The sequence below is a fragment of the Zingiber officinale genome, chromosome 11B, assembly GCF_018446385.1.
Source record: "Zingiber officinale cultivar Zhangliang chromosome 11B, Zo_v1.1, whole genome shotgun sequence".
Lineage (NCBI taxonomy): Eukaryota > Viridiplantae > Streptophyta > Magnoliopsida > Zingiberales > Zingiberaceae > Zingiber > Zingiber officinale.
Window position 1 is genome coordinate 45,675,599 of NC_056007.1, and position 27,445 is coordinate 45,703,043.

General features: G+C 39.9%; 2 protein-coding genes across 3 annotated transcripts; both read right to left on the minus strand.

Annotated features, from left to right (window-relative positions):
* Window positions 1–7,569: 7,569 nt before the first annotated feature.
* Window positions 7,570–8,864, minus strand: LOC122035060 (non-specific lipid transfer protein GPI-anchored 1-like). 2 transcript variants are annotated; one of them, XM_042594430.1, is made up of 4 exons: window positions 8,716–8,864; window positions 8,393–8,602; window positions 7,918–8,236; window positions 7,570–7,766 (listed from the first exon to the last, which is right to left on the minus strand). In XM_042594430.1, the coding sequence occupies exons 2-4, from the start codon at window positions 8,462–8,464 to the stop codon at window positions 7,657–7,659; spliced, it is 501 nt and encodes a 166-aa protein (XP_042450364.1). In that variant the 5' UTR covers window positions 8,465–8,602; window positions 8,716–8,864; the 3' UTR covers window positions 7,570–7,656. The 2 variants fall into 2 exon arrangements, with proteins under 2 accessions (XP_042450364.1, XP_042450363.1); XM_042594429.1 differs by having other exon boundaries at window positions 7,918–8,239.
* A 149-nt stretch (window positions 8,865–9,013) lies between these two features.
* On the minus strand, window positions 9,014–9,891 carry LOC122035061 (homeobox-leucine zipper protein HOX27-like). The gene is made up of 3 exons (XM_042594431.1): window positions 9,660–9,891; window positions 9,291–9,475; window positions 9,014–9,225 (listed from the first exon to the last, which is right to left on the minus strand). The coding sequence occupies exons 1-3, from the start codon at window positions 9,823–9,825 to the stop codon at window positions 9,205–9,207; spliced, it is 372 nt and encodes a 123-aa protein (XP_042450365.1). The 5' UTR covers window positions 9,826–9,891; the 3' UTR covers window positions 9,014–9,204.
* Between the last annotated feature and the right edge of the window lie 17,554 nt (window positions 9,892–27,445).

Below are 27,445 nucleotides of genomic sequence, written 5' to 3' on the forward strand. Positions count from 1 at the left end.
GTTGCCTGATCGGTCTCCACGACCGATCAGGAGAGTTCCAGACTCATTTGACCTCTCTATTCGATACCTGATCGGTCTCCACGACCGATCAGGACATTCCCTGACCACAGAAGGTTCACTGATCGATCCAGGGATCGATCAGGAGACACTGGCACGCATCGACCTTACTGATCCACATCTGATCGGTCCAGGGACCGATCAGGAAGCTCCCTGATCGGTCTCCACGACCGATCAGGACACTCCCTGACCGATCAGGATGTTCCCTGATCGGTCAGGATTTCTCCTGATCTGACAACCGTCCGATCTTATGATCTGATCACCCTCTTTAACTTCCCCTAACCCTTTCTCCTCTCATTTCACGCCAAAGAACCCTAGCCGACATTCTCCTCAGCACTCTCCTCAGTCCCGATTCTTCTCTCCACCTTCTCCGAAAGCTACAAATGCCGCCCAGGTAACTCCTTTTTCCTTCTCGAAATCTGTTCATTGTTGGCATTTTGGTTTCATTTCTCACTGAATCTCTGTATATTGTCTCTTGTCTCGGTTCTTGATTGTTTGGGGCTCCCGTGCACTCTCACTTGTCCCGATCATGTCCCATTTTTGGCCTATTTAGGAAGAAATTAGTCGGTGAGGGTACTTCTAAGTCATCTGCTGAAAAATCCAAGTCCCAAGCACCCTCCCGACCTCAACCTTCCTCTTCTTCGAGATTCCCGAACCGACAGTTTGAACAAGCGTTTCAACAGAGGACATTCAAGCTACTCCCATGTCGATCTGTGGATCAAAAGTACATGGATGAGTTTTGTCCCTCTGTATCCGAAACCCTGGCATATTATAAACTTGACTCGTTAGTCTACCTAGAAAGGGACATCAACTATGACCTAGTATCTGAATTCTACAACAATCTTCATCAGACCAGTGATGGTGCTTATAGAACCAGAGTCGCTAAGAGAACTATCGATTTCTCCGTCGTAGGATTCTTTGGGTATCTAGGTTGCCGAATGTGTTCAGGAGATCCTTTTCCCATTTATCCTGATTTACCAGACCCATTACCTCCTCCACTTGATGTATCACCTGACACTATCTATGAGTATTTCTTTGGACACCCTAGACCGGATGGACTGGATGAGTTGGATGTCGAGTTTCCTACTTTTGCGGCTCTGAGACTATCTCCTCCTGACTATATTCTTTTTAAGATAGTCACAAACTGTCTTCTTCCAATCACATCCAAACCTCTAGCAGAGATCCGACCATACCACTGCCTGATGCTTTAAGGTTTGCGTCGACGTCTCGATTTTGATATCATGTCGAGCATCTATTCTTCGATCATCACATATACTCAGCTTAGCAACTCCACTATTTATATGCCTTATGGGCATATAATTACAGATTGGCTCGAGACCCTTCAGATTGATGTCTCTAAGGGTAGATTAATCAAGATGGTCAGACAGGATTGCAGACTTGGGAAGCGGGCATTTTCCAAGTCTGGAATCATAGGACAAAATGGGGACGTTCGGTGGAAGGATGGGAGGGCACTAGGTGAGTTACCACGGGGACCTCCACGACAGGTTGCTCCTGTTGCTGCTCCTCCTGCTGCCGACTATGGAGAGGCCAATCCTGATCTACGCTGGCAGATCACCGAGCTGGAGAGTCGCTTTGATCGGCACGATGAGCTGCTAGTTGCTGAGCTTCACGGGCTGCGCGTCCAGATTAACCAGCGCTACGATGAGTTACGCAGTCAGCAGCTGGTGACACATCAGACGATTATGGATTGGATGGCCAGATACCCACCTCCGCAGGATTTCTCGGGCTATCCATCCTCGAGCAGTGGCATGCCACCTCAGGGACCCATTCCTCCCACTGATATTGCTGATATTCCTCATGATGAGGAAGCTGATTGATACACTTTGTTCTACGGTGTCACTTTTGTTAGTTAGAGCCCTAGAGCCAATCATTTGATGATTGTATGGACTCATGTATATCATATTCTTGTATATATATTAAGGCATTTGGTTTTTAGTTATTATCCTTATTTGTATTAGTGCCAGATAAAATAAGTATAGTAACATCCTTGAGTAGAAGGTTCTTACCTATATCAATCGATTGGTTGAATCGATAGTGAGATGATATAGGGAACACTACTCTGGATCATTCCTAGTCGAGTATTAACATTTAGGGACAATGTTAATACAATAAGACTAGCATGTATGTCAGCTCGATAACTTGATCTCACAAGTCATGGATATAGAGATATCAAGCTGACACATGGGTATGCATTAGAGAATGTATACTGAATGACCCGCCATGAGAAAGTATCATGGATCGTTATATGAGTGTCATATACTTTCTCATGTGGCTATTAGTATGACTATTAGTACTTTGACCTGAAGTCACCATGGATCCCTACATAAGGAGTTATGTACTTTGGTTTCGTCAAACGTCACCCGTAACAGGGTGGACTACAAAGGCGATTACTGGGTATGTAACAAATTATGCAGAGGGATGTGAGTGATGTAGATGGGATCTATCCCTCCCATATGACGGGAGCGACATCAATATTCTTGATAGAGTTAGACCACGAAGTGCATGGCCATGCCCAAATGAGTCAACATTAGATGTTGAACTCATTTGATCGAGTGAGTCTACTTGGAGTTCAAGATTTAGATTGATTAGAGGATGACACGGTCTATGCCTCACATTGATCAATCTAGATGTCTAGGATAGAAGGACAATGTCACATATTGTGAGGAGTCACAATTAGTAGTCACAAGGTGATGTTGGATCTCAACATTCTTATAACTTGGGTAGTAATGATATATTGCTAGATACCGCTCATTACTTATGCTTCTAAATGAGTTTAGGGGCATTGCCAACGTTACAAGAACCTATTGGGTCACGCACAAAGAACATGTGGATGGAAATTAGGTTCATATGATGAACCAATTGGATTAGGTTCATATGATGCACCAAAGATTGGATTCAAATTAGACTTATTGAGTTAGACTCAATTAGATTCAATCGTTGAATGAGTCTAATTTAAATTTGATTTATTTAGTCAATTTATATTAATGAATTGAGATTCATTAAATTAAAATTGACTTGAATCAAAGGTTGGATTTAACTCAACAAGGAAGACAATTGGTCAAGTTTGACTTGACCAAGTAGAAGTTGAAACATCAAGTTTGACTTGATGTATTGCCACATCATAAGGATGACTCATCCTTGCCACATCACCTCCACCTCATGAGGCATGCCACCTCATGGGGGTTACACTCTCCCCTTGGTTTTAATGTGGCCGGCCACATTAATGGGGGGGGTTACATTGTGTGGCCGGCCACACTAATGCAAGGAGGTGTTTTGTTTTGTGGCAATTGAAGTGTGGTTATTGTCTCATCTTCTTCCTAGCATTCTTCCTCCTCCTTTGCTGCTCTTGCCGTGAACTTCCAAGAGAGGAGAAGGTGGTTGAGTTAATCCAAGAAGTCCAAGAACAAAGGTAATATTTTTAGAGGAGTGTATTGTATTCTCTTCTTTGCATTCCTTTCTTCTTTCCTTTCCCATCCGAGAGCCCTAGAGAGAGTTCTAGCACACTTGAGGTCTCTCTTCTCCATCCTTGAGTGCTAGAGAGCACTCCTTGTTCGTGTGGATATCATTAGAGGAGTGTCTACGTTGACACTCTCGAGATCCAGCGTACCGTTGGACGAGCGGGATTTGCGAGGGCACGCTTCGAAGGTAAAATGGTTTTTCCTTTGTAGATCTACTGTAGATCGTAGTATAAAACTCGTATTTGTGTTTTCGAAATTTTTCCTTGCACGGATCTACGGGTTTGGGTGATTCGGGGTTTCCGCGACGCGAAAAGCGGTTTTCGCGGCCCGAAAAACCCAACAACTTTGACTGTCTGTGTTTTGGATGCTATTTTGTTGGATATTTTTGTATGACCTGGATATTTGCTTATTTCATCTATTTATGCTGCTCATTTTCCTGTTTTTCTTTATGTGTCATTTCCTATTGGCTATTGATATGCTGTTCATATGCTTTGTCTTGACTGCCTCTTATTTCTTTATTACTGTCTCATAATACACTTAGAGGGAATTCTAGGTGCATTAAGAAAAAGACAGTATGGGTTAAGTGGGAGTCTTTTGAGTTTTGTCACCTCATTTGCACCTTTTCGGTGTTTGACAAAGGGGGAGAGGATACCTAAGTTTAGAGATGTATGAAGGCTTGATTTTAGGGGAGAAGATAACGGGAAGGATCTTGATTCCCGTTATTGACTTAGTGGTGTATCCATCTTAGGGGGAGGATCTTGATTCCCCTAAAATTATGAAAATAAGAATATTTCTGATCTAAACTTAAATCGTGTTGTCAAACAACAAAAAGGAGGAGATTGTTGATACAGTCTGACCTGGCTGTTGTTTTGATGTTGACACGGATTTAAGTTTGTATCAGATGTTAATTAAACTCGGTTTGATTAATGATCAAGGTTGATCAAGTGGAAGGGAAAAGTCCAAGTTGGAAACTTGGCACGCGAAGTCGGAGAGGGCTCGGTAGCTCGTTCTCCGGACTAGGTCAGAGAGGGCTCGGTAGCTCGTTCTCTAGACCGGACGAAGTCGGAGAGGGCTCGGTAGCTCATTCTCCAGACTAGGTCAGAGAGGGCACGGTAGCTCGTTCTCTAGACCTGACGAAGTTGGAGAGGGCTCGGTAGCTCGTTCTCCGGACTAGGTCAGAGAGGGCTCGGTAGCTCGTTCTCTGGACCGGACGAAGTCGGAGAGGGCTCGGTAGCTTGTTCTCCGGATTAGGTCAGAGAGGGACCTAAGTGGACATTCCATGGTACATTGGATCGGTCGACAGACCGATCCAGTGATACATAAGACAGTGGATCGGTCGACAGACCGATCCAGTGAAACTAAGTTTCCATGGATCGGTCTGGTGACCGATCAGGAAACACTCAGTAGCACACTGAGTGTAATCTGATCGGTCTGTAGATCGATCAGGAAACACTCAGTAGCACACTGAGTGTAATCTGATCGGTCTGTAGACCGATCAGGAAACACTCAGTAGCACACTGAGTGCAATCTGATCGGTCTTGGAGACCGATCAGGAGATGGTATTGCGAAGAGAAGAAGGCAGGGGATCGGTCGTGGAGACCGATCCACCTGCAGTCTGATCGGTCTCCACGACCGATCAGACAAGCTGCGGACCGATCAGGATATGTCCTGATCGGTCCATGGATCGGTCTGGTGACCGATCCATAGACAATCATATTTGTTCGCTGTTTCTGCGATTCCTCCACTGCATTTGATCTGCCTGATCCATGTGATATAACCCTCTGTGTTGTTAGCTTTTGAGTTTGCAGGATCACAGGTATCATTCCAATCCTAATTTCAAATTATGTCCATAAGAGGAATACGACAAATGGCCTTTCTGCTGTGATTCACGGCGCATGGTGCATTTGAAGCATCAACGGCTACTGGTGTGATCTGGCTGCGATCCGCTTAACTCCTGGTGATTGGTTCGAGCTCAGAAGACACCAGTGAAGACTGTGATTTCATTGGTGTGAGTTCAGAGAACCAGGTAAGGAGGAAGAGGGATTGGCTGCAGCGATGATCCTGTGCAGTTTGACCACGATCCGTGACAGCAGAGAGCAGGGGCTTAAGAAGCAGTAAAAAGCGAGAGGAAAGAACAACAAGAAAGCAAGAAAGTGAAAAAAGGAAAAAAAACGTTCTGTTGATCGTTGAGGTGTGCGAAGTTCTTGAGCTCTAGGGTGAGAAACTGCTATCTGTGAGTTCTCTGTTTCCACTGATCCTCGCGTGATTGTAAGCGTTAGTTCATTCTTCTTTGCCACCGAGCTCTGTAAGTCTTGTGCTTTAACATATATATTTCTTGAGACTTTGTGGAGAGGTTACTCCACCGAGAAGGAGGATCTTTAACCGGAATTTATCCGGGGTGCGATCTACTGAAGATCAAGGGGTCGTCCACCTTACGGACACGCCGAGGAGTAGGGGCAAGTTATCCCCGAACCTCGTAAATCCATGTGTTAGTGTGCTTGTTTCCTCTTTATTTTAGTTCACTACAACAAAATTGCTCATAGACATTGGTTTTCCACCGGTGTCTATTTGATTTTCGACCGATGTCTATGAAGCCGATGTTAAAAGTCTGTCATTTTAGACATCGGGTTAAAACCGGTGTAGTATCACTTAACGACACCGGTTTTCGAATCGGTTATTAACCGGTGTAGTATCACTTAACGACACCGTTTCATACACGGTGTAAAACCGATGTAATAGCTTTTGTTAATAACACCAGTTTTGGCAGCGGTAAATGACCGATGTAATATTACTTTATAACACCGGTTTTACATCGGTGGAAAACCGATGTAATATGTATTTTTTCTAACAGCACAGATTTGATTTTAAAACCGACAATAACAAAAAAAAATACACAAATATTCACAAATTGTACAAATATTCTTCATTCAATAATATCCATAAAATACACAAATATTCACAAATTATATAAATAATCTTCTTACAACAATATTCATAAAATACCCAAACATTCTTTTTACATCAAAAGCTAGCTAATAGATATCAAAATCAAAGTATAACATTCTGTTAACACATTAAGGTACAACTGTCTCAAATGTAATCTAGCATGCATTCAGCCCACTCGAACCGCACTTCATCAATTTCAACTCTGGAGTACTTGAGATTTGTAAACTGTAAAAACACATAAATTCACCATATGTCAAATAACTAAAACAAATGTGTGCATGTATCAAATAAAATAGAATACTGAGTTTTTAAAGGTTGCTGTGGAAGATAACGAATATAACAGTGAAGGAAGCATAGAAGAACAAAGAAAATGTTCATAGTTAACAAGCAAATGAAGAGATATACTATTTATTGTACTACCTCTGATGCCATCTTCCAAATCTCATAAGCAAGAATGCAACTGTTCAGAATCATTCCCTGGCAATGAATGAAGAATGTTTATGTTGCTGCTTTTGATGAGTGCTATATTGTTTGTATCTTAAAACATTGGCTTCTAGAAAAACATTAGACATAATTAAACAGATATTACCTGGAGTTTCCAAGTTGCTATGTTCTGGTAGTGCAGCATAATTGTCTGATTGTTGGATGTCAGCAAAAGTATCTGGTGTTGACGATAGATATCTGAGATGATAACTGAGAAGTGATGGCCCAAACCATCCATATTTTCTGGCACTACTAAAAGCCATCTCGGCATCAGTAAGCCGCTTAAAAATTAGTTTGACGCTGTTGCTCTCCTGTTGAACTTCTGTTGCTACTTCCACTATGGGCCCATAGCGACAGAAAATCCTAATCAGATCAACTTCAGAAGGAAGAGGACTGGATTTATTGAAATTCAAAACCAAAGCTGTAGGCATACACCTATCGACTATCTTTGCATTGACACTGATTATGGGCCTATCTGAGGATAGCACTTGCTTCATAGTGGGACAAGCTATTCCAATTTGAATATGTTCTGTGGCTTGTACAACAGGAACAGAAATCAGAGCAGATGTTTGTCTTGAAGTTTTCCTCTTTTTCCTTTGAGCCGGAGCATGAACTTCGACTTCGATTTTAGTAGGGCGGTTATGAGATATCAAGTCAGACCAGTAAGAATCCATCATGTGATCAGTTTCTATCATCTCAGAAAAAACCGACAAAGCTTCAACTCTCCGTTTCTTATCCTTTTCAGCTCTTTCTTCCTCAAGATGTTTCTCTTCACTAGCAGAAGAAGAAACACAGTAGTTCCTAAATTTAGTGAAGAAACTGATTAGACTAGAGAGATAATCATACCCTTCAATAGGATCTCTGGCTGCCAAATGCAGCAGCAAGAACATTTCAATATTTTAAAATATTTTTTTAAAATAAAAATAAAAAGAAGGAAACAAATAACAGCTACCGTTACAATTGCTAGCGTTGGAGTTGTCGAGGTTGCAAGCACCGGGCAGCATGAGCAGGCGTTCGACCTTGAGCCCTAAGGCGCTCCAGGGGGAGGAGCAGTTGTGCGTCTGCTGTACGGCGTAGCAGAGGCAGACGGGGTTTGTGCCCCGGATGTTCCTCACGGTGTCGCAGCAGTCGCTGTTGGGTCGGTCGCTGCTGCCGCTGCCATAGTCCATGCAGGGGGTCAGGCTGCTGGTGGCATCCGTGCACTGATGCTGCAGCGAAGTATCGGCTGCTGGTGACTTCTCTTGTCTGTTGTCAACTTTTTTCTTCCTGGTCTTCTACATATGTAGATGCAACCATATAAGATATGTAAGATAACAGAAAATATTGGACCGATGGTGCCATATTGTAAGGTTGTAATATGTTATAGTTCCATGTTTGTTGTGTACAAAAAGAATTACAAAGAACATCACTGGGAAGCTTCAGGTAACCTGATGTTGATACTGAAGTATACTGGTATTGGCAGTCCTCTTGCTGAAGAGAAATTTGGCGAAGAGCAGCATTACCCCTGTCCACGACTAGAAGAGAACAAGTTCTTCCAACATATATCACATCAAAGTCATTAGAAAACTTAGCATCCTCACTCGGGCCATCTCTATAACCTGCTATATTTGATTTTCCTCCAGCAATAGTAGTCACACCTGAAGAAGCCATCACAAGGAAAAAATAGACTTTTTGACTCAATTGCAGAATTGTGGTCTTTAATTTTACATTTCTTTGAATCTAAATACAGGAATTTGCTCAAGTGTTGTACCTGATTCAGTTATCTTTCGAATAGCCATATTGGAGATAACAGCAACATACACATTCCCTTTGTCATCCATAGCGGCACCTTTTGGACGATAGAAACGAGCATCTGCAGGTTTACCATCTCTACATGTCCAGAGAATCCCTTAAATGACCTGGCAACCAAATCTTGCTCTGCTATCTGCAACGCGATTTTTGTCGAAACCAGCTCGCAAAACTTTATAAAGTGAAGATCTCCAAATAGACACAAAAAGCTATAAGGGAAAATGATGGCATATACCTGATACAACTTCCAATCTCTTATGGTAGATCGCAATAGAAAAACTAGGAAGTGAAGGGAACGGGGGAATTACACTGGGAGAGAGGCGGAGTGATCCGAACTATATTGTTATTTGTGGCGTCGACTGCGAAGAGCTCCCCCTCGAGGGAGACCCGGATAGTGTGCGGAAGTACGCCTAGCTTGTCCCCCACCACAAGCGTCTCTACAAAGTACCCACTAAGTCGACAACGTCCCCATCTGAACACACGGCTTTAGAAGCAAAGCAACAAACTTTTAAGAAAATGGAAGGAAAAAGAACACACCGCTCTCGAACAGGCCCTTTCCACCGGCAGCGCTCCGCCCTCGCCTCCCCCGGCGGAAAACTCCATCTGGAAGGAAGAGACAGTGCTGTTGGGCGACGACGACGCCGCCGCCGCCACCTCCTCGGCTTCCCCGGCAGACGGCGCCCAGTTCACATCGAAGCCTCGCATCGACAGTTCCACGTTCCCTGCGGCACAAAAAAACACGAGTCGAGTATCCATCACCATTTCTCGCAGTAGAGATGTTGATAGACAAAGATATCTCAGATCTCAAAACCCTCGTTCGGAAAACGATCGAGAAGACAACAAGCAGAAACCGTCCCCAAATCGTCCAACCCCTAAAAATTTCCGAAACTCCGACAGATCCCTTACCGGCCTCGGACGCCCATGGGAACCGCAGCTGGGAAAACGAAGGCTGCGCGGAATGAGGCAAGAGAGGAAGGAGCTTAAGCTGCAGCGGCGCCGCAGCGGAACCCCTCTCCTCCTCCTCCTCTTCCTCCTCCTCCTCCATTGCGTCCTCTTTTTCCCCTAATCTCATCCCAAACAAAATCCCCAGACTCCCTCTCTCCGCCGTCTCCGCCGTCTTCACGGCCCAGAAGGGCCTACCGGCCGGAATACGAAGAAGGCCTCCTCTTCTCAACCAAATGGAGGAGTTGGAGGAGATGTGGTGTGGTTGGACGGAGAAGCAAGGGCGTCGTGTCTTGATCCTGATCGGGAGAGGAAGGGGCGTCAATCTAGGAAGGGGGAAGAGGGAGATGAGGTTGAGAGAGATGGTCGGAGGTTTAGGTTTAGACTGAGAGAGATGGTCGGATGGTCGGAGGTTTAGGTTTAGGCGAGAGAGATGGTCGTGCGGAGGAAGGGGCGCGATATAGATTTAGGTTTGGAGGGAACTTCACAGTGTTGCAAATTTTGGCTGGTGGGAATATTAAAATATTTTATTTTGGTTCATTAACACCGGGTTTTAAAAACCGATGTTAAAATCGGTGTCTATTAACGAAAAAAAGGGCGCTCATAGACATCGCCTAAAAAACCGATGTCTATGAGCTAAAATCTACGCTCATAAACACCGGTTTTTAGAAAAACCGGTGTAAAATACTCAAAGACTTCGGTTTTAGCCTAAAACCGTTGTTGTTCCACTGATGTCTATGAGCGATTTTGTTGTAGTGGTTTCCTAATTCCGCTGTGCTAACAAGTTTCTTTGTAGAAATTTGTGTTTAAGTTTTTAAGAGGCTATTCCCCCCCCCCCCCCCTCTAGCCATCTAAAATCCCAACAGGGAGATGTTGTCAAAATTTCTTTGGACAGGGATTCCTCTGGGGCGTGACCGCCATGACTATTGGTATTACATGGAGGTTTAAAACCCTCCTTTATGTGGCCGGCCACATGAGTGCAAGATTTTGTGCTTGTTGTAACTTCTTCTTCCTCTTCCTCTCTTCTCTTGCTCTCCCTCTCCTCCATTGTCGTGACCACCAAGAGTGCTAGCACACTCTAAGTGGTTTTTCTCCATCTTTTGTCCATGTGGATACGTGTAGAGGAGTGTACGCTTGACACTCTACGAGATCCGGCAACTCTTTGGATGAGCGGGATAAGCGGAGGGCTTCGCTACAAGGGTAACGCTCTTTTCATGTAGATTTAAGGTAGATCTAGTATAGACAAACATGTACTTGAAAGTTTTATATTTATCTTCGCACGGATCCGTGACTAGCTTCGGGGTTTCTACAACGCAAAAAGCGATTTTTGCGGCTCAAATTGCTAACATGCCTAAGGTAGCACACAATACAAATAGTTAGCTAGACATCTGCAGTTGATATGATGCACTACTAAGAGGATTCCATAGCATCTTTTTCTTTCTTTCTTTTTTTTTTCCCCTCTCCAAATTGCCATGTAGAAAGTAGTGTAGTTTAAAATGCCATTGTAGAAGTTACATGAACTTAAGGTGCAGATATATGTCAAAGAAATGTGGAATGAACTTATGTTTCCGTCCCTTTCTATAGTATGTGGTTCCTTTGAAATTCTTTTTTGTGGTTTAAGGATACATTTTCTAATATCTCTAGTTAGTATATATCGATGAGGATCCTTTATGGACCGAAACTCTTATCCACCGTCTGGATCAATGTGAACTTGTAAAGGTACAACATAGAAACGAAGATATAAATGAGATGATACTAATAAATAACAAGGTAGGAACATGGAAGAGTAACTAAAACAAGAGATTATATCTACAAAAATGAAAAGAAAAAAAAATCAAATAACACAAAAGAAACCTTATGTTCATCAAGAAATGGAACCTATTAAAAAAGTAAAAAAAACAATTATAATGAACAAGTAATGCAAGGAATAATATTTTGTGAATTGATATGGAAATATTGGAGAAAAAACAATTAGTGATGCTCACCATTAGTGAAGCCACCAAACATTTCCTCTAGTGCCAATGAGAACTCATAATTTTTGTACATCTTTAGATCAACTTTCCTAAGGTATGGTGCTCCATCCATGCCAACTTTAACATAACGGCATGCTGATGCTTGCTTTCCTTCAGCATCTTCTTTGTTCTTTGGTGGATTTGTAGCCATGCCATTCTTACGATAATTACGAATTGGTGGCCAACCTACTACCTATGCCCTGTAATAGTTATGCTCATCATGTTTTTTGCATGTCAGTAAAATTGATGCAAATGATTAGAAAAATGAGTTATCAAGGCTTTGGAAGTGATACAAAAGCAACTACCTCATTGAATGCGTGCTTGCAATTCAGGAACACCACAATGGAAACGCTTGTACGAGAAAAAAATAAAATGTGGAATGATAAGTATGAAACACTATAATTAAGAGGAAAATAATAATGAGTAGACAGAATGAATTCACAAATCATATAATTAGTACATGCATATTTCAATAAATTATCAAAAAATAAATTATAATTGATATTATAATTCTTACTTACCCAACATTATATAGTCTCAAAACTACTTGATTTCTTGATGCATGATTCAAATTATCTACCAAAATATTTCCTCTTTCATTTAAGTACTCGATTTTGCTATTATTGTTGAGTCGGGTCACACATGGCACATATGAGATATGTGTAGATTCACAAATCTAAATTTGTCGACCTTATTATCTTTTTTCATTTTATTATAAAAATGCCTATCATTTAAAAAAAAAAATATTACAATGCTAAATTAATAAAGTTTATACAATTTACATATTAAAAAAATAGAATAAGAAGACTTATCACATGTAAAATCAATTATCAACTAGAGTAGTTTCATGATTATTGTACATCTTTCTTTTGTGAAACTTGCATTGTGATTCAATACCTGAGAAACAACAAAGAAGAGGTGAGATCGAAGGTAATAAGTGGGGTGCACAACCAACTCTACTTCAATGATTCATCAATTTTAGGGAGAAATGAAGGCGAATGCGATCAAAGATCCCATCTTCCCAAAGATGGGATGAGATCCTAATGATTTCGAAACGCTATTGTTTCTTCATTTTGCTTCACCTGTTCAAAATCTATGATAAAAATAAACATGGATAAATTTTGCGGCTTTTCAAATTTCTTATAATGTCATCTCAAACACATATTCAAGTTTTATCATCAGAAGTCAAACTAGGCGAAGAAAACATAGAAAAGTGAAATCAAACAAGAATGGGCTCAAATCGACGCATCTTCCTTTTACTTTTTGATGCATCTAGCCATATGAATACAATGAAGCAGGGAAAAAAAACCTAACGCTAGTGACAAACCGATCAAACGAGAAATCCAATCATAACTGCCTAAAGCCAAATATCAAAACAACAAACAATAATAATAATAATAATAATAATAATAATAATAATAATTATAAGAGAGATTGAGCACCTTGGACTCACTGGCGTTAATTTTGTTGCTTCCAGCCATGTCCAAATTATGCTTAGAGTGGGTAGGTGTGAGCCTCTAAGAAAAGAAATTAGAGTCAAAAGATAGCATCAAAATAAAGAAATCTCTCTCCTATTTTGTTTTGCAACAAAATAAAGAAATCTCGCCCCCACGGGCGGGATCAACTGGTTATGACATGGATTCTTGTAGCATGAGTCGAGAGGTCGAGGGTCTGCGGCAGCAAATGCGATAACATCAATATCTGTCCGTGCTAAACACCTGACACCACCATGTCATAGCTGGGCCCGTATTCACCGTGATTTACTCCCTCTCATACTTGTGGGGCCGGGTTGAGGGGGCCGCTGGGTTGGCGGTTCCAACCTTTTGCAGCAAAATAAAGAAATCTCTCTCCTCTCATGGCATGGGTTCCAGGAATCAAATCTTGGCTTCTTCTTCTTCTTCTTCCCACCAACTCCATTGCTTCTTGGAACATCGATCTCAAATGTACAAGGGAATGCGGGGGTGATTGAAGATAAGAGGAAGAGGTTGGTCGCAGGAACATGCAAGTGGAGCAAGGTAGAAGAAGAAGAGTCCACTTCCTCGACCAAAGAGGGGTTGGATGGCGATGCTTAGGTTTTAGCAGCGTGAAGAGAAGAGGCAAAGAAAAATGTCTATCGGTTTGGGAAGGCTAAGGGAGAAAACACAGTGCCAAAAAGTTTTCGCAGAGAGAGAAAATAAAATTGCAAAGGGGAAAATAAGTGAATGAATAAAGTCAAAGACAACAGTTTATTAAAACCGTTGTCTTTGACTATATAAACTATTGTTATAGCCCAAATAAAGTACTTAAACAAAATAGTTTTATAAACCATTTAAAAAGCATTCTTGATTTAAAAAAAATCGCTCAACAACAATGATTTTCACAAAACCGTTGTCTTTTGAATTATATGAGAGCTTAAAGACAACAGTTTTATCAAAAACCATTGTCTTTGACCAAATTCGCAATAGTTTATACTAAAACTGTTGTCTTTTTGGTGTTGTCTTTTAGCAGTTTTGTTGTAGAGTATACTACAACAAAGTTCCCAATATAAGCACGTAAAATATGATTCATTATTCTCATGAAAGTACTAGGTGTATTAGTTAGCCCAAATGACATGACTAACCATTCATACAAACCATACCTAGTCTTAAAAGCAGTTTTCCATTCATCTCCCTCACGCATGCGAATTTTATTGTAGCCAGACTTCAAATCAATTTTAGAGAAAATATAAGAACCATGTAGTTCATCTAGCATATCATCTAATCTAGGAATAGGATGACGATACTTTACCGTAATCTTGTTGATAGTCCTACAATGAATGCACATTCTCCAGGTTTCATCCTTCTTAGGCACAAGCAAAACAGGAATTGCACAAGGACTCAAACTTTCTTGAACATTCCTTTTTCTCATCAACTCTTCAACTTGCTTTTGAAGCTCCTTTATCTCCATAGTCTTGCTCCTATAGGATGGTCAATTAGGAATGACTGCTTCTGGGATGAAGTCAATCTGGTGCTCTATTCCCCTAAGTAGCGACAATCCATCAGGAACTTCTTCCGGAAAGACATCATCAAATTCTTGCAAAAGAGATTTAACAACACTAGGCAAAGAAGGGTTAAGATTGTTAGTATTGAAATATCCTCCTTGTGCAAAAGTACAATCATTGGATGTTGAGAATAAAAAACTCTCTTAACCACTCTTTCTTTTGCATAAAAGCTCTCTTTTTTACTCCCTTGCTCTTGATTTTTTTTTCTATTTTTCATTCTTTTTTTCACTCCTCTCATCCATACTTTCTCTTTTCTCACACTCCTTTTCTTTTTCAATCTTTTTCTCTCGCCATCTTTTTTTTTACTCTTATTTTTTATCCTCAATTGATCTTCATATACTTACTTAGGAGTTAATGGTACAAGAGTTACAAGTTTACCATGCATCTTAAAAGAATATTTATTTGTGAGCCCATCGTGCATGACTCTCCTATCAAATTGCCATGGTCTACCTAAAAGCAGATGACTTGCATGCATTGGTACTGCATCATAAAGAACATCATCATGATACCTCCAATGGATAATGAAACCAACACTTGCTTAGTAACCTTAACTTCCCCGCAATCATTCAACCATTATAGTTTATAAGATCTAGGATGTTTAGTGGTACGTATGCATAATTTCTCAACCAAGATAGTACTAGCCCAACTAGTGCAACTTCCCCCATCTATAATCATACTACATACCTTGTCTTTGATGTGGCAACGGGTATGAAATATATTGTCTCATTATTCTTCATCTTCTTCCTTCACTTGCACATTTAAAGCACGCCTAGTGACAAGGGCTTCACCTTCAACGACATACTCTTATACATTACTTTCCATCAATGGTGGTAAGGAATTATCATCTTCGGACTCACTCTTAGTTTCAATATCACCATTTTCTTTCAAAAGCAAACTTCTTTTGTTTAGACATTGCGAAGCAATATGTCTTTTTCCCAAACACTTAAAGCATTTAATATCTCTATTTCTTGAAAGATTGAATAGGTTCTTTACCTTTAACCAATGGAGAATTAGCATCTTTATTCTTCAAAAACTTGGTCTTACTCTTTGATGCAACTTTATTATCTCTTTTGTTCCAACTAGATTTCCAAGTGGATGAATTAGAACTTTGACCAAGCTTGATTGAACCCTTTCTTTTGGGTTGCCTTTCAACTTTCATGGACATATGCACCATATATTCCAGCTCCACATAATGTTGCAACTCCAGTACATTTGCAATTTCTAAATTCAAACCTTGTAAAAATTTTACCATGGTTACTTATCTATCCTCCTCCACATTGGCTCGAATCATGGCAATCACCATCTCTTTGTGGGATTCCTCCACAGTCTTGGATCCTTGGGTTAGACTTTGTAGTCGTTGGTACAAATCTCGATAGTAATGTGATGGAATGAACCTTTTCTCATAATTGATTTCATCTCTTCCCAAGTGCCAACGGGTCTCTCGTTGTTTCTTCTCCTGCTTAGAATAACTTGATCCCACCAAATAATAGCATAATCAATAAATTCAACAACATCAAGTTTTTACTTCTTCTCTTCAAAGTAGTTGTGACAATCAAGTACTAATTCCACTTTCTTTTTCCACTCCAAATATGCATCTAGATCACTTTTACCTTGAAAAGAAGAAATCTTCATTTTGATATTTCCCATATTTCTATCAACATAATCACTCATCCTTCCCCTTCCACCACCAATTCTGATACCACCAGATCTGCCACTAGAAGCTTTATCATCAATGTCCTTAGAAATGTCATCATCATCATTGTTGTCTTTATGGTTATATTTCCTTGAACTTCACGTAGGAACTATACTAGCTTGGCTATTTTACAATTCAGTAATTACAGCATCTTGTCTCTCTAATCTATCGAGGATTTGATTGAATCTGATTTCCATGCGTTCCAAGTGTTGTCTCAAGGCACATTGTTCAAGTGTTTCTCTAGGTCTTGCTTCTTCTCCACTTGTTGCCATTAATACAATCTGTTGTCACTCAATCACTCAACTCGCTAATGTTAGCTCTTTAAAGAACTTAGAATTGTGGCAGAAGTCATGCATATGCAGAAGTCATGCATATATGTATAGTGTGTACTATAAGAGTTGTCATATTTGACTGTGTGTATTCTGTAGTGTACACACAAGTGTGGTGTGTACTATAGTTGTTTCTATTTGATTATATATGATGTTTAATAGACACTTGTTGGACTCTTTCATGTGTGTGTGTGTGTGTGTGTGAGATAGAGAGAGAGATTGATAGATCATGCTTCTAGATGTCCTTACGTTTATCATATAATTGCATTGATGAAGACTATGTTTGAGTCATGAGTATATTAGCGTCATTGCATTGTATGAATGCTAACAGACTATGTCTCCCTTGTGGTGTGAGAGAGTCATTAGTTATATATATTGTTTATACACTCGACCACTCAGAGATAGTGGTAGCTAGAGTGTGTTCAACTTATCATGTTGTGGCCACTCGACCATTTGGGATAGTAGTAGCAGAGTTGGGTGCAAACAGTGACTTCCTTGTTATGTAGCTAAATACCTACTCTTGCATCTTGCCCGACTGGCCACTTAGATGTAGTGGTAGCTAGAGTCGTGAGCAGTGTTGGAGCAATCCCAATGGTCCGTGCAACCATGTGTTTTGGTGTTTGGGCAAAGAGTTTAAGTTAGATTCACCCTTGTTATTTGATATGTGTACTTGAGTTGTGCAGGACTGCAGGATACACATGTGACTCAGGTTGATGGCTTCAGGTCGGTGAAGGATGGAGCATCCGAGGGACCGTGGACAAGGTAGTTAGGACAAGGGCCGAGGGAAGTGACTTCGAGGCATACGCGAAGGATGATATTGGGGACGAGCCACGGGCTTAAATGCATCCGAGGGACAAGAGCCAAAGGAAGTAGGCTTGAAGGCAAGAGGTCAAGGTTGCAAAGAAGCGTCAAGTGAGTCATAAGGGTGAGGGTCCGAGTGTTGAGAGATTGTACTCGGGGTAAAATCCTAGATTTAGGATTTTACTGTAGCAGTCACTGTAGCAGTACTATAGCAATCACTATAGCAATACTGTAGCATTACTGTAGCAGTCGACTGCATGTTTTAGCAGTCGACTGGTGCAGTCAACCATGCAGTCGACTGGGAACGAATAGAATGCTTCTGTTCATTCGGTCAGTGTGGAGCAGTCGACTGCTAGTTTTAGCAGTCGACTGGTATTGAGCCGTTGGGATGTAACGGTCGAATTTCTACAGAGGGCAGTCGACTGCATGTTTTGCCAATCGACTGGTAGGCGGGGTTTCCAACCCGTGGCCTATATAACCAAGCCTTGGGAGCTTGGTTATAGTTGACGAAATTAGTGGTGGTAAACCCTAATTAGTAGTCTATATGTTCTCAAGTGTTTGTGAGTGTTGTGGTGAGGTTTCTCCACCCACAAGGAGTTACTTGAGATAGCCGGAGTTTGTCGTGGGATAATCCACCGACGGATCGGGATCGTCCACCTCAAGGGCACGCCGTGGAGTAGGAGCCCTAATCTCTGAATCACGTTAAACGAACGTGTTAGCGGTTTGCTTGTTTTTCTTTCCTTTAGTGTTTAGCTTTCATATTTGTAGTTAGTTTGTATTTCCGCTGCACATACTAACGAGTGTAGGAAGCGAGGATTTTGGGGTACCGTCTATCTAACCCCCCTTCAAGCCGGCCACCGATCTCCTACAAGTGGTATCAGAGTGAGATCACACTTCATCGGACTAATCACCGAGAAGAGCAAATACAAAAAGATGACTGGCTTGATTGTACCGTCGAAGTTTGAAGGCGGAGGCTTATGGGACATCACCTATTGGATGATGAAGATAGAGGTATTCTTCGACATGGATTGGGATACCATGATGGTGATCAAGGAACCATTCGAAGTTCCGAAAGACAAGAAAGGGAAGAAGCTCCGACCACGATATTGGACGGAGGAGCAAACCTCAAGATCGAAGGCAAACAATGTTAGTGAGAGCCCTAGAGCTGATCATGTAATGATTGTTGTATGGACTCGATATATCATATTCCTATATATATATTTATAAAGGAATTTCTTTATGGTTATTATACTTAGTTGTATTGGTGCCAAATAACTAAGTATAATAGCGTCCTTGAGTAGAAGGTTCTTATCAATATCAATCGATTGGTTGAATTGATAGTGAGATGATATAGAGAACACTACTCTTAATCATTTCTAGTCAAGTATTAACATTCAGGGACAATGTTAATGTGATGAGACTAGCATGTAGGTCAACTCGATGACTTGATCTCACAAGTCATGGATATGAGATATCAAGTTGACACATGGGTATGCATTGGAGAATGTATACTGAATGACCCGTTATGAGAAAGTATCATGGATCGTTATATGAGTGTCATATACTTTCTCATGTGACTATTAGTATGACTATCAGTCCTTAGACCTGAAGTCACCATAGTTCCCTACATAAGGAGTTACATACTTTGGCTTCGTCAAACGTCACCCGTAAATGGGTGGACTATAAAGGCGACTACTGGGTATGTAAAAAATTATGCGGAGGGATGTGAGTGATGTAGATGGGATCTATCCCTCCTATATGACAGGAGTGACATCATGATTCTTGATAGAGTGAGACCACTAAGTGCATGGTCATGCCCAAATGAGTCAATATGAGATATTGAGCTCATTTGATTATAGTGAGTCTACTTGGAGTTCAAGACATAGATTTATTAGAGGATGACACGGTCTATGCCTCAATTGATCAATCTAAATGTCTAGGATAGAAGGACATTGTCACATATTGTGAGAGTCACAATTAGTAGTCACATATTATGAGAGTCACAATTAGTACTCACAATGGTGATGTTGGATCTCAACATTCTTGTAACTTGGGTAATAATGATGTGTTGCTAGATACCGCTCATTACTTATGTTTCTAAATGGGTTTAGGAGCATTGCCAACGTTACAAGAACCTATAGGGTCACACACAAAGGGCAATTAGATGAAGATTAGGTTCATATGATGGACTAAGAGGATTAGGTTTATATGATGAACCAAGTTGGATTAAGAGTAATCCAAATTAGACTAATTGAGTTGGACTCAATTTGATTCATGTGTCGAATGAGTCTAGTTTAGACTATGATTCATTGAGTCAATTTAAACCAATGAATAGAGATTCATTAAATTAAATTGACTTGAGTCAAATGTTAGATTTGATCAACCATGGGACATAAGAGGTCAAGTTTGACTTGACTTGAGTGGGAAGATGAAGGGTCAAGTTTGACTTGACCAAATGCCACGTCATGGTGACTTGGCATGGGCCGGCCAATGATGGTGTTCCACATCGTCAAGGCTACATCAATGTGTGCCATCTCATGAGGGAGACCAAGAGCCATGACTCTTGGTATTACATGGAGGTTTAAAACCTCTCATTTAGTGGTCGGCCACATGAGTGGTGACTGAATTCTCATTCAAGGCTTCTTCTTCCTCTTCCTCTCTTCTCTTGCTCTCCTTCTCCTCCATTGTCGAGACCTCTCAAGGGTAGTAGCACACTCTAAGTGGTTCTCTCCACCTTTTTGTCCGTGTGGATACGCGTAGAGGAGTGTACACTTGACACTCTACGAGATCCGACAACCGTTTGAACGAGCGGGATAAGCAAAGGGCATCGCTACAAGGGTATACTTCTTTTTGTTAGAGTGTATACTAAAAGCCTAGCTTTTGTAAACATTTATTTTTGAAATAAAAGAATCAAATTGGTCAAATGTCTACATTTATTTGTTAAGTGTAGTTGCTCAATTTATTTATATTGTAGATAACATGGTGTGTGGTGTCACACACTGAAGATCATGTTATCAGTTCTTTATAAATTGTAAATAGTGGCTCACGACTAAGATGGAAAGGAACAAACCATTGGAATAGTCGTAGTGTAATTAGGTATTAGTTTATCTTGACTAATAAATTACACTAGTACACTCTAAGTGTATTGAGTATGACCATTTTAGGTAAGTTCTTTTTATATTGACTTAATAAAAGAACTAGACCTTAGCTATTATGGAAGTATGTGCTCTTAATCCTAATATAATAACAAGCATATATATTTAGTATTTATTTCTTTAACTTATCAAAGGGTGAGATTTAGCTCGATAAATCAATAGGCCCGATAAGTTGGGAAATGATATTACTTATAGTGTATGTTGTTGATTATAGAAGGAAACTGTGTCCTAGTAATCTAGGTTGAGAATGTCACCAAGAGGAGCTCATAAGGATTGTCATGTTAAACCCTGCGGGTGGACTTAGTCCGATATGACAATAAGGTTGAGTGATACTACTCTTGGACTTAGACATTAATTAAAGTGAGTTGTCAGTAACTCAATTAAATTAATGGACATTTGATATCTTAAATACAGAGAGACTAACACACTCATAGTAAGAAGGAGCCCATAATATAATTTGAGATTGGTGCGGTAGTGCAATAATAACTCTCTAGTGGAATGAGTTATTGTTGATGAACTTGAGTTGTGTATTCGGGGCGAACACGGGATACTCAAGCTCATCGGAAGGCCAAAACCAATTTCTCCTCTAGGTCCCTATCATAGCCTCATTAATACCTTAAATCCACTCATGGAAGAGCTCATCTTGGTGTCCAAGAGAGGGTCCGCCCATGGCTTGGTGACCAAGCCATGTAGTCGGCCACTTCCTCCTCAATAGGGCCGGCCTCTTGCTTGGTGCCCAAGCAAGAAGGGGCCGACCACAATAATTCAAATTAGGAGGGGTATTTTGAATTTTTAAAATTTTCTCTATGTAGAAATCTACAAGTTTTAAAAGAGAGATTTTAAAATATAAAACTTTCCTTATTTGAATTAGGCCACATGGTTTAAAAGAAAGTTTAAAAGTTTTAAAGCTTTCCTTTTTTAACCATCCTCATGGTTTTAGAAAAAAGGAAGAGAAGTTTTAAATTTTAAATTTTTAACCATGTTTAAAAAAGAAAATTTTAGAAGAGAAGTTTTAAATTTTAAAACATGGTTTTAATTTTTAAAACTTTCCTTTTTTAACATCCACATTAGGAAATCAAAAGAGAGCTTGTAAAATTTTATAAGAGTTTTTCTTTGCTTATAAAAATTTTTTACAAGGTATTCCTTTCCTTTTAAAGGGCCGATCACCCTTGCTTGGTGCCTAAGCAAGGGGTCGGCCAAATCAATAAATCATCCAATCAATGATTTAATGATTGAATCAATCAAAGGAAAGGAAAAGGAAAAATAAAAGGAGAAAAGGAAAATCAAGAGGAAGATTTTATTTTTTGTAAAAAGTCATTCCTTATTTGCCTTGGGTAAGTAATATAAAAGAAAGGGAGAGGAGGCCTCAATTATTATCAATTCTTATTCTCTTTGTCACGCCCCAGAGGAGTCCCTGTACGAAAAATTTTCTGCAGCATCTCCCCTGTGTCGGTGACAATCTGAAGCATTTCTACATACAAAATATACATCAGCCACATTCGGCTGGAATATATACACAACCACGCAGTTAATATACGCAGCCTACCCGGCTGGACATAAATGAATAAAACAACCACAGCTAATATTTAGCCCACACGGCTGTATCAAAAACGCAGCGGAAAACCGAAGAGAAAACCCACAATCCACAACTAAAATTTACTAGCCAATTTGGCTTGCACCACCACAAGATTTCTGAAGCAAAACACCAAGAATCAAACACCAAACACAGACCAATTCATACAATACTAAAACCGCCATATACTAAAAATACAAGTAAAGCGAAAATAAAACCGATATAGCACAGGACCCAGAACTGGCAGCCGGCATCTCTCCAAGCATCCATGAATCATCTACTGCTACCTGGCGAAAGAAAACCATTTTACGGGGTGGTGAGTATTGGAACTCAGCGAGTATAGGAAAAGATAGTGCATGAACAAAACCTATAAATAGAGAATGCCCAAAAGGAATACAGTCTCATAAGAGAAGTAGCATATACAAAATGAAACCATAATCAATGCTCATACCTGGGACCATATCCTAGGCTAGATATAGAAGGTCAAGAATGGTACTAATCTGCTACAATACTGCTCGTAACTACAGAGGTAATGTGTAAGACATATAAACATTTCCAATAAATAAACCAAGGTTTAACCACCTACAACGAGAGCATATCTCAACATAAGACATCATATTAGTATAAGTGAACAATAGCAAGAAGCAACGACAACATAAATATACCACATCAGCATAAGTAAGCAATAATAACATAAGTAAACAGCAGCAGCCAAAGCAGGCATAATAACAGTGTATGCACGGATGGTCACCCCGCCCACCTCTCTGCACCATAACCCCTGTATGGTCGAGAGGCCGGATCAATGACAACTGTACCACCCAAAGGCCGCCACTCCCGCGAGTGACCGGATGGACAGGTGCTGAGTAGCTAACTAGCTACACAGCGAAGTGAGTCCCTGCTGCTCGTACTCCAGCTACCACTCACACGAGTGGCCGAGTGCGGCACGACAGGACAAGCGGCATCAACTCCAGCTACCACTCTCTCGAGTGGCCGAGGATGCGACATGCATGCAATGACATGATGCGAACAATGCAACAGTCATCATATATATATAAGCAGAAATGGGTATGCTACATGAAGCCAGCATGCTCAATATCGTACATAAATAAGCAACAGTCAAAGCATACAAACATGGTATCTAGTATCTGCTACCGATCATGGACAACAAAAGAGACTGTATAGATATGGAAACGAATTTCTCAAAGATTGCGTGGAAGTATCAAGCGCAAGAAAATAAGAGTGGAGTCAAGGTAAAGCAGTCTTAATTATACAAAAATAGCTCATGCACCAAGTTCAAAGAACTAAAGAGACAAAATAAGAAGTACCCGCCTTAAATGTAGAATATGCTGCCAATCTTCCAGTCAAAGGTCTATCTCGAGCCGACATCTACAATTAAAGGATACGAAAAAAAAACCCTAAAAGTTTATTAATCAATAATCAAACTCTATTGATTAATTAATCAAATTATTAACATCCAAATTAATCCAACTTATTAATTAATTAATCATCCAATTAATCCAATGATTATTAAAACTAATTTATCCATAACTACCTCATATGATTAATTGTTCCATTACTACAATTAATCAATAACTATCCACTCCGTTGATTAATCATATAATAACTAATTAATGAATCAATGTTTAAGGACCTCCATTAATCAGTACGATAGTAATAAATTAACCTTAATTGATTAATCACTTAAATAATTTCAGCTTCTAGTTTAATATTTGTTACCCCATTGTCCCTCTCCTTTCCTCTTCAGTGGCCACACCCAATGGCAGAAGGAGGAGCTGCGTTGAGGCAACCATGGGCGGACGCAGGCGGCGACGGTTCTGGCGGAGCATCGGCCGACGAGGCAGGGCTAGCAAGGAAGTTGGTGGAGCCCGAAAGTAGCTCGTCTGAAACTAGGCAGAGACATGATTGCACAGCGGCGTCGCTGCATGGTATCATCATTGTACAGTGACAGTCGAGAGTGTTGGAGTGTATACTAAAAGCCTAGCTTTTGGTATAAACATTTATCTAGAAATAAGAATCACATTGGTCAAATGTCTACATTTATGATAAATGTAGTTGTTCAAATTAATTTATATTGTAGATGACATGGTGTGTGGTGTCACACACAGAAGATCATGTTATCAGTACCTTATAAATTATAAACAGTAGCTCACGACCATGATGGAAAGGAACAAACCATTGGAAGGTCGTAGTGTAATTAGGTATTAGTTTATCTTGACTATATAATTACACTAGTACACTCAGAGTGTATTGAGTAGGACCATTTGAGGTCGTTTCTTTTATACTGACTTTATAAAGAAACAAAGACCTCGGTTATTATGGAAGTGTGTGCTCTTAATCCTAATGTAATAACAAGCACATATATTTGATATTTATTTCTTTAATTTATCAATGGGTGAGATTTAGTTCGTTGAATCAATAAACCGATAAGTTGGGAAATGGTATCACTTATAGTGTGTGTTGTTGATTATAGAAGGAAACCGTGTCCTAGAGATACTAGGTTGATAATGTCCTCAAGAGGAGCTCATAAAGATTGTCATGTTAAACCCTGCAGTGGACTTAGTCCGACATGATAATAAGGTTGAGTGGTACTACTCTTGGACTTAGATATTAATTAAATGAGTTGTCAGTAACTCACTTAATTAGTGGACATTTGATATCTTAAACACAGGGAGACTAACACACTCATAATAAGAAGGAGCCCAAAAATGTAATTTGGGATTGGTGCGGTAGTTCAATGATAGTTCTCTAGTGGAATGAATTATCATTGATAAAATTAAGTTGTGTGTTCGGGGCGAACACGGGATGCTTAATTTTATCGGAAGACCAAAACCAATTCCTCCTCTCGGTCCCTATCGTAGCCTCTTATTTATAGAGTTCTATACCCACCTATACCCACCTTCTAAACCTACCCAATAGGGGTCGGCCAAGCTAGCTTGGGAACAAGCTAGGGCCGGCCTAGGTATAAAATTGGGTGGCCGGCCCTAGCTTGAACCCAAGCTAGTAGGGCCGGCCAAACTAAATTAAAAAAGAAATTTAATTTTAATTTTTATGTGGAAGATATAATTTAAAGAGAATTAAAATTAAAATATCTCTCTTGTAATAGATCTACAAAAGGTTAAAGAAACAGATTAGATCTCTTTCCTTATTTGTAGATTGGAGAGATGTTTTATTTTCTCTTTAAAATTATTCACATGTTGATAAAATTAAAATTATAGAAATTTCCTTTTTATCAACCATGAAGGGATTTTGAAGAGAAATTAAATTTACAAGAACAAATAAGGAAATTTTTGTTGATTGGAAATTTTTTCTTCTCTTTAAATTGTGGCCGGCCATATGAATTTAATGGGGAGTTTTTATTTTATTAATTCCTCATTAATTCATATTAAGGAAAGCTATTGATATTATTTTTAATAAGTTTCCTTAATTGTCAAGGCCAAGGATTATAAAAGAGGGGGTTAAGGTGCCTTGAAGAGAGACAATATTTTATTTTTCTCTCCCTCTTTTCTTCTTCTTGTGGCCGGCCCTAGCCTTTCTCCTTTCTTCTCTTTTGGTGGCCGAACCATACATCTCTTGGAGCTCTTGTTGGTGGCCGGACCTAGGAAGGAGAAGAAGAAAGAGGAGGAAGCCTCATCTTGAAGATCCTTTGGAGCATTGGTGGTGATCAAGTTCTTCTTCCTTGGAGGTGGTTCTTCTTGTGGCCGAACCTTGCTTGGAGAAGAAGAAGGTGCGTGGTGGTTTCTCGTCTCGGAAGATCGTTGCCCACACAACGTCCGAGGTTAGAAGAGGAATACGGTAGAAGATCAAGAGGTTTTTCTACAAGGTATAACTAGTAAATTTTATTTCCGCATCATGCTAGTTATTTATGGAAATAATACCAAATACAAGAGGCTTACGTTCTAGAATTTCGAATATGTTTTTTCGAAGTTGTGTTCTTTTGTTTCTTTCTTTTCCTTGTGATTTGATTGTTCTCTTTGGTTAACCTAAAGTTATTTTAGGAAATTAAATATTAGCTTTCTATTAAAGGTTTTGTCTAGTCGGTGGTGGTTGCTCCCATATCCAAGAAGGCCATGTGCCTCGCCACGTCAGTACTGGGAACCTTTTATGGAAATTAATATTTAATGGAATTAATAACTTAAGGAGACTTGGGTCGAACGTGTTAAGTTCCGCAGGAGATCCAAGTCAAAACCTAAAGAACAAATAGATTAAGTTTTGGATCAAACGTGTTAAGTTCCGCAGCGATCCAAAATTTAATTTAAAGAACACATGGTAGCTAGGAAAGGTTCAGACCTTTGTACAAAATTTTGTACATGGAACCTATAGGTTTTCCGAGTAGCAACCAACAATTGGTATCGAGCTAGTTTACCTCTGTATTTGGTATTAGTTTAATTATGCACATGTCATACATAATTTAGGCGAGTTAATAGTAGGATGTGCTAACTTTGTGGATCGCAGGATCCAACTATTATGGCTTTTAGTTATTATGTGTGATTGGACCCTGGACATGTCAAGGGCATTTATATGTGTGCATGATTGTATTATAAAATACAGGCCGTATTTAGTTTTATTAGGATTTTATTTTTGATCTAGATACATGTACATTCCTTTTATGGAATATAGGATCAAAAATGTAAAATTCTATTTATGTCGCGGATCGAATCTTGCAAAGCGTGGAACCTTCTAAGGACCAGAGGCACAGCGGAACTAGGAGCAAGATGGATGCGACGGCTAAACCCGGTGGCGGTGGCCAAATATGGCAGCAGCTTGGGATGACAACACACGGAGGACAACTAGAGATAAAAGCCATAATAGTTGAAAATTAGATTTTCTATTTATTGCTTTTATATTGTGTTGTGTGTGCATGTTGGTTTATAGTTTAGTAGGCTAGCATAGTTAAAATTCCTCATTCATAAATAACTAAGTGGGAGAGGATTTTTTAAGTAAATTCCTCCATTACTGGTTTGTAAGTGATGCAAACAAGCTTGCGTTGGCTCGAGTGCCTTCCTCCATAACGGATGAGCTTGTTTGTGGATCACTAGAAGACTTCCATTTTGGATGACTATAGGAAGTTAATTAAGAGCGTGTGTTCTTCCCCAACGAAGGGCATAATCTTATTAATGGACTTAGTGTCAAGTAATGGTATACACTTA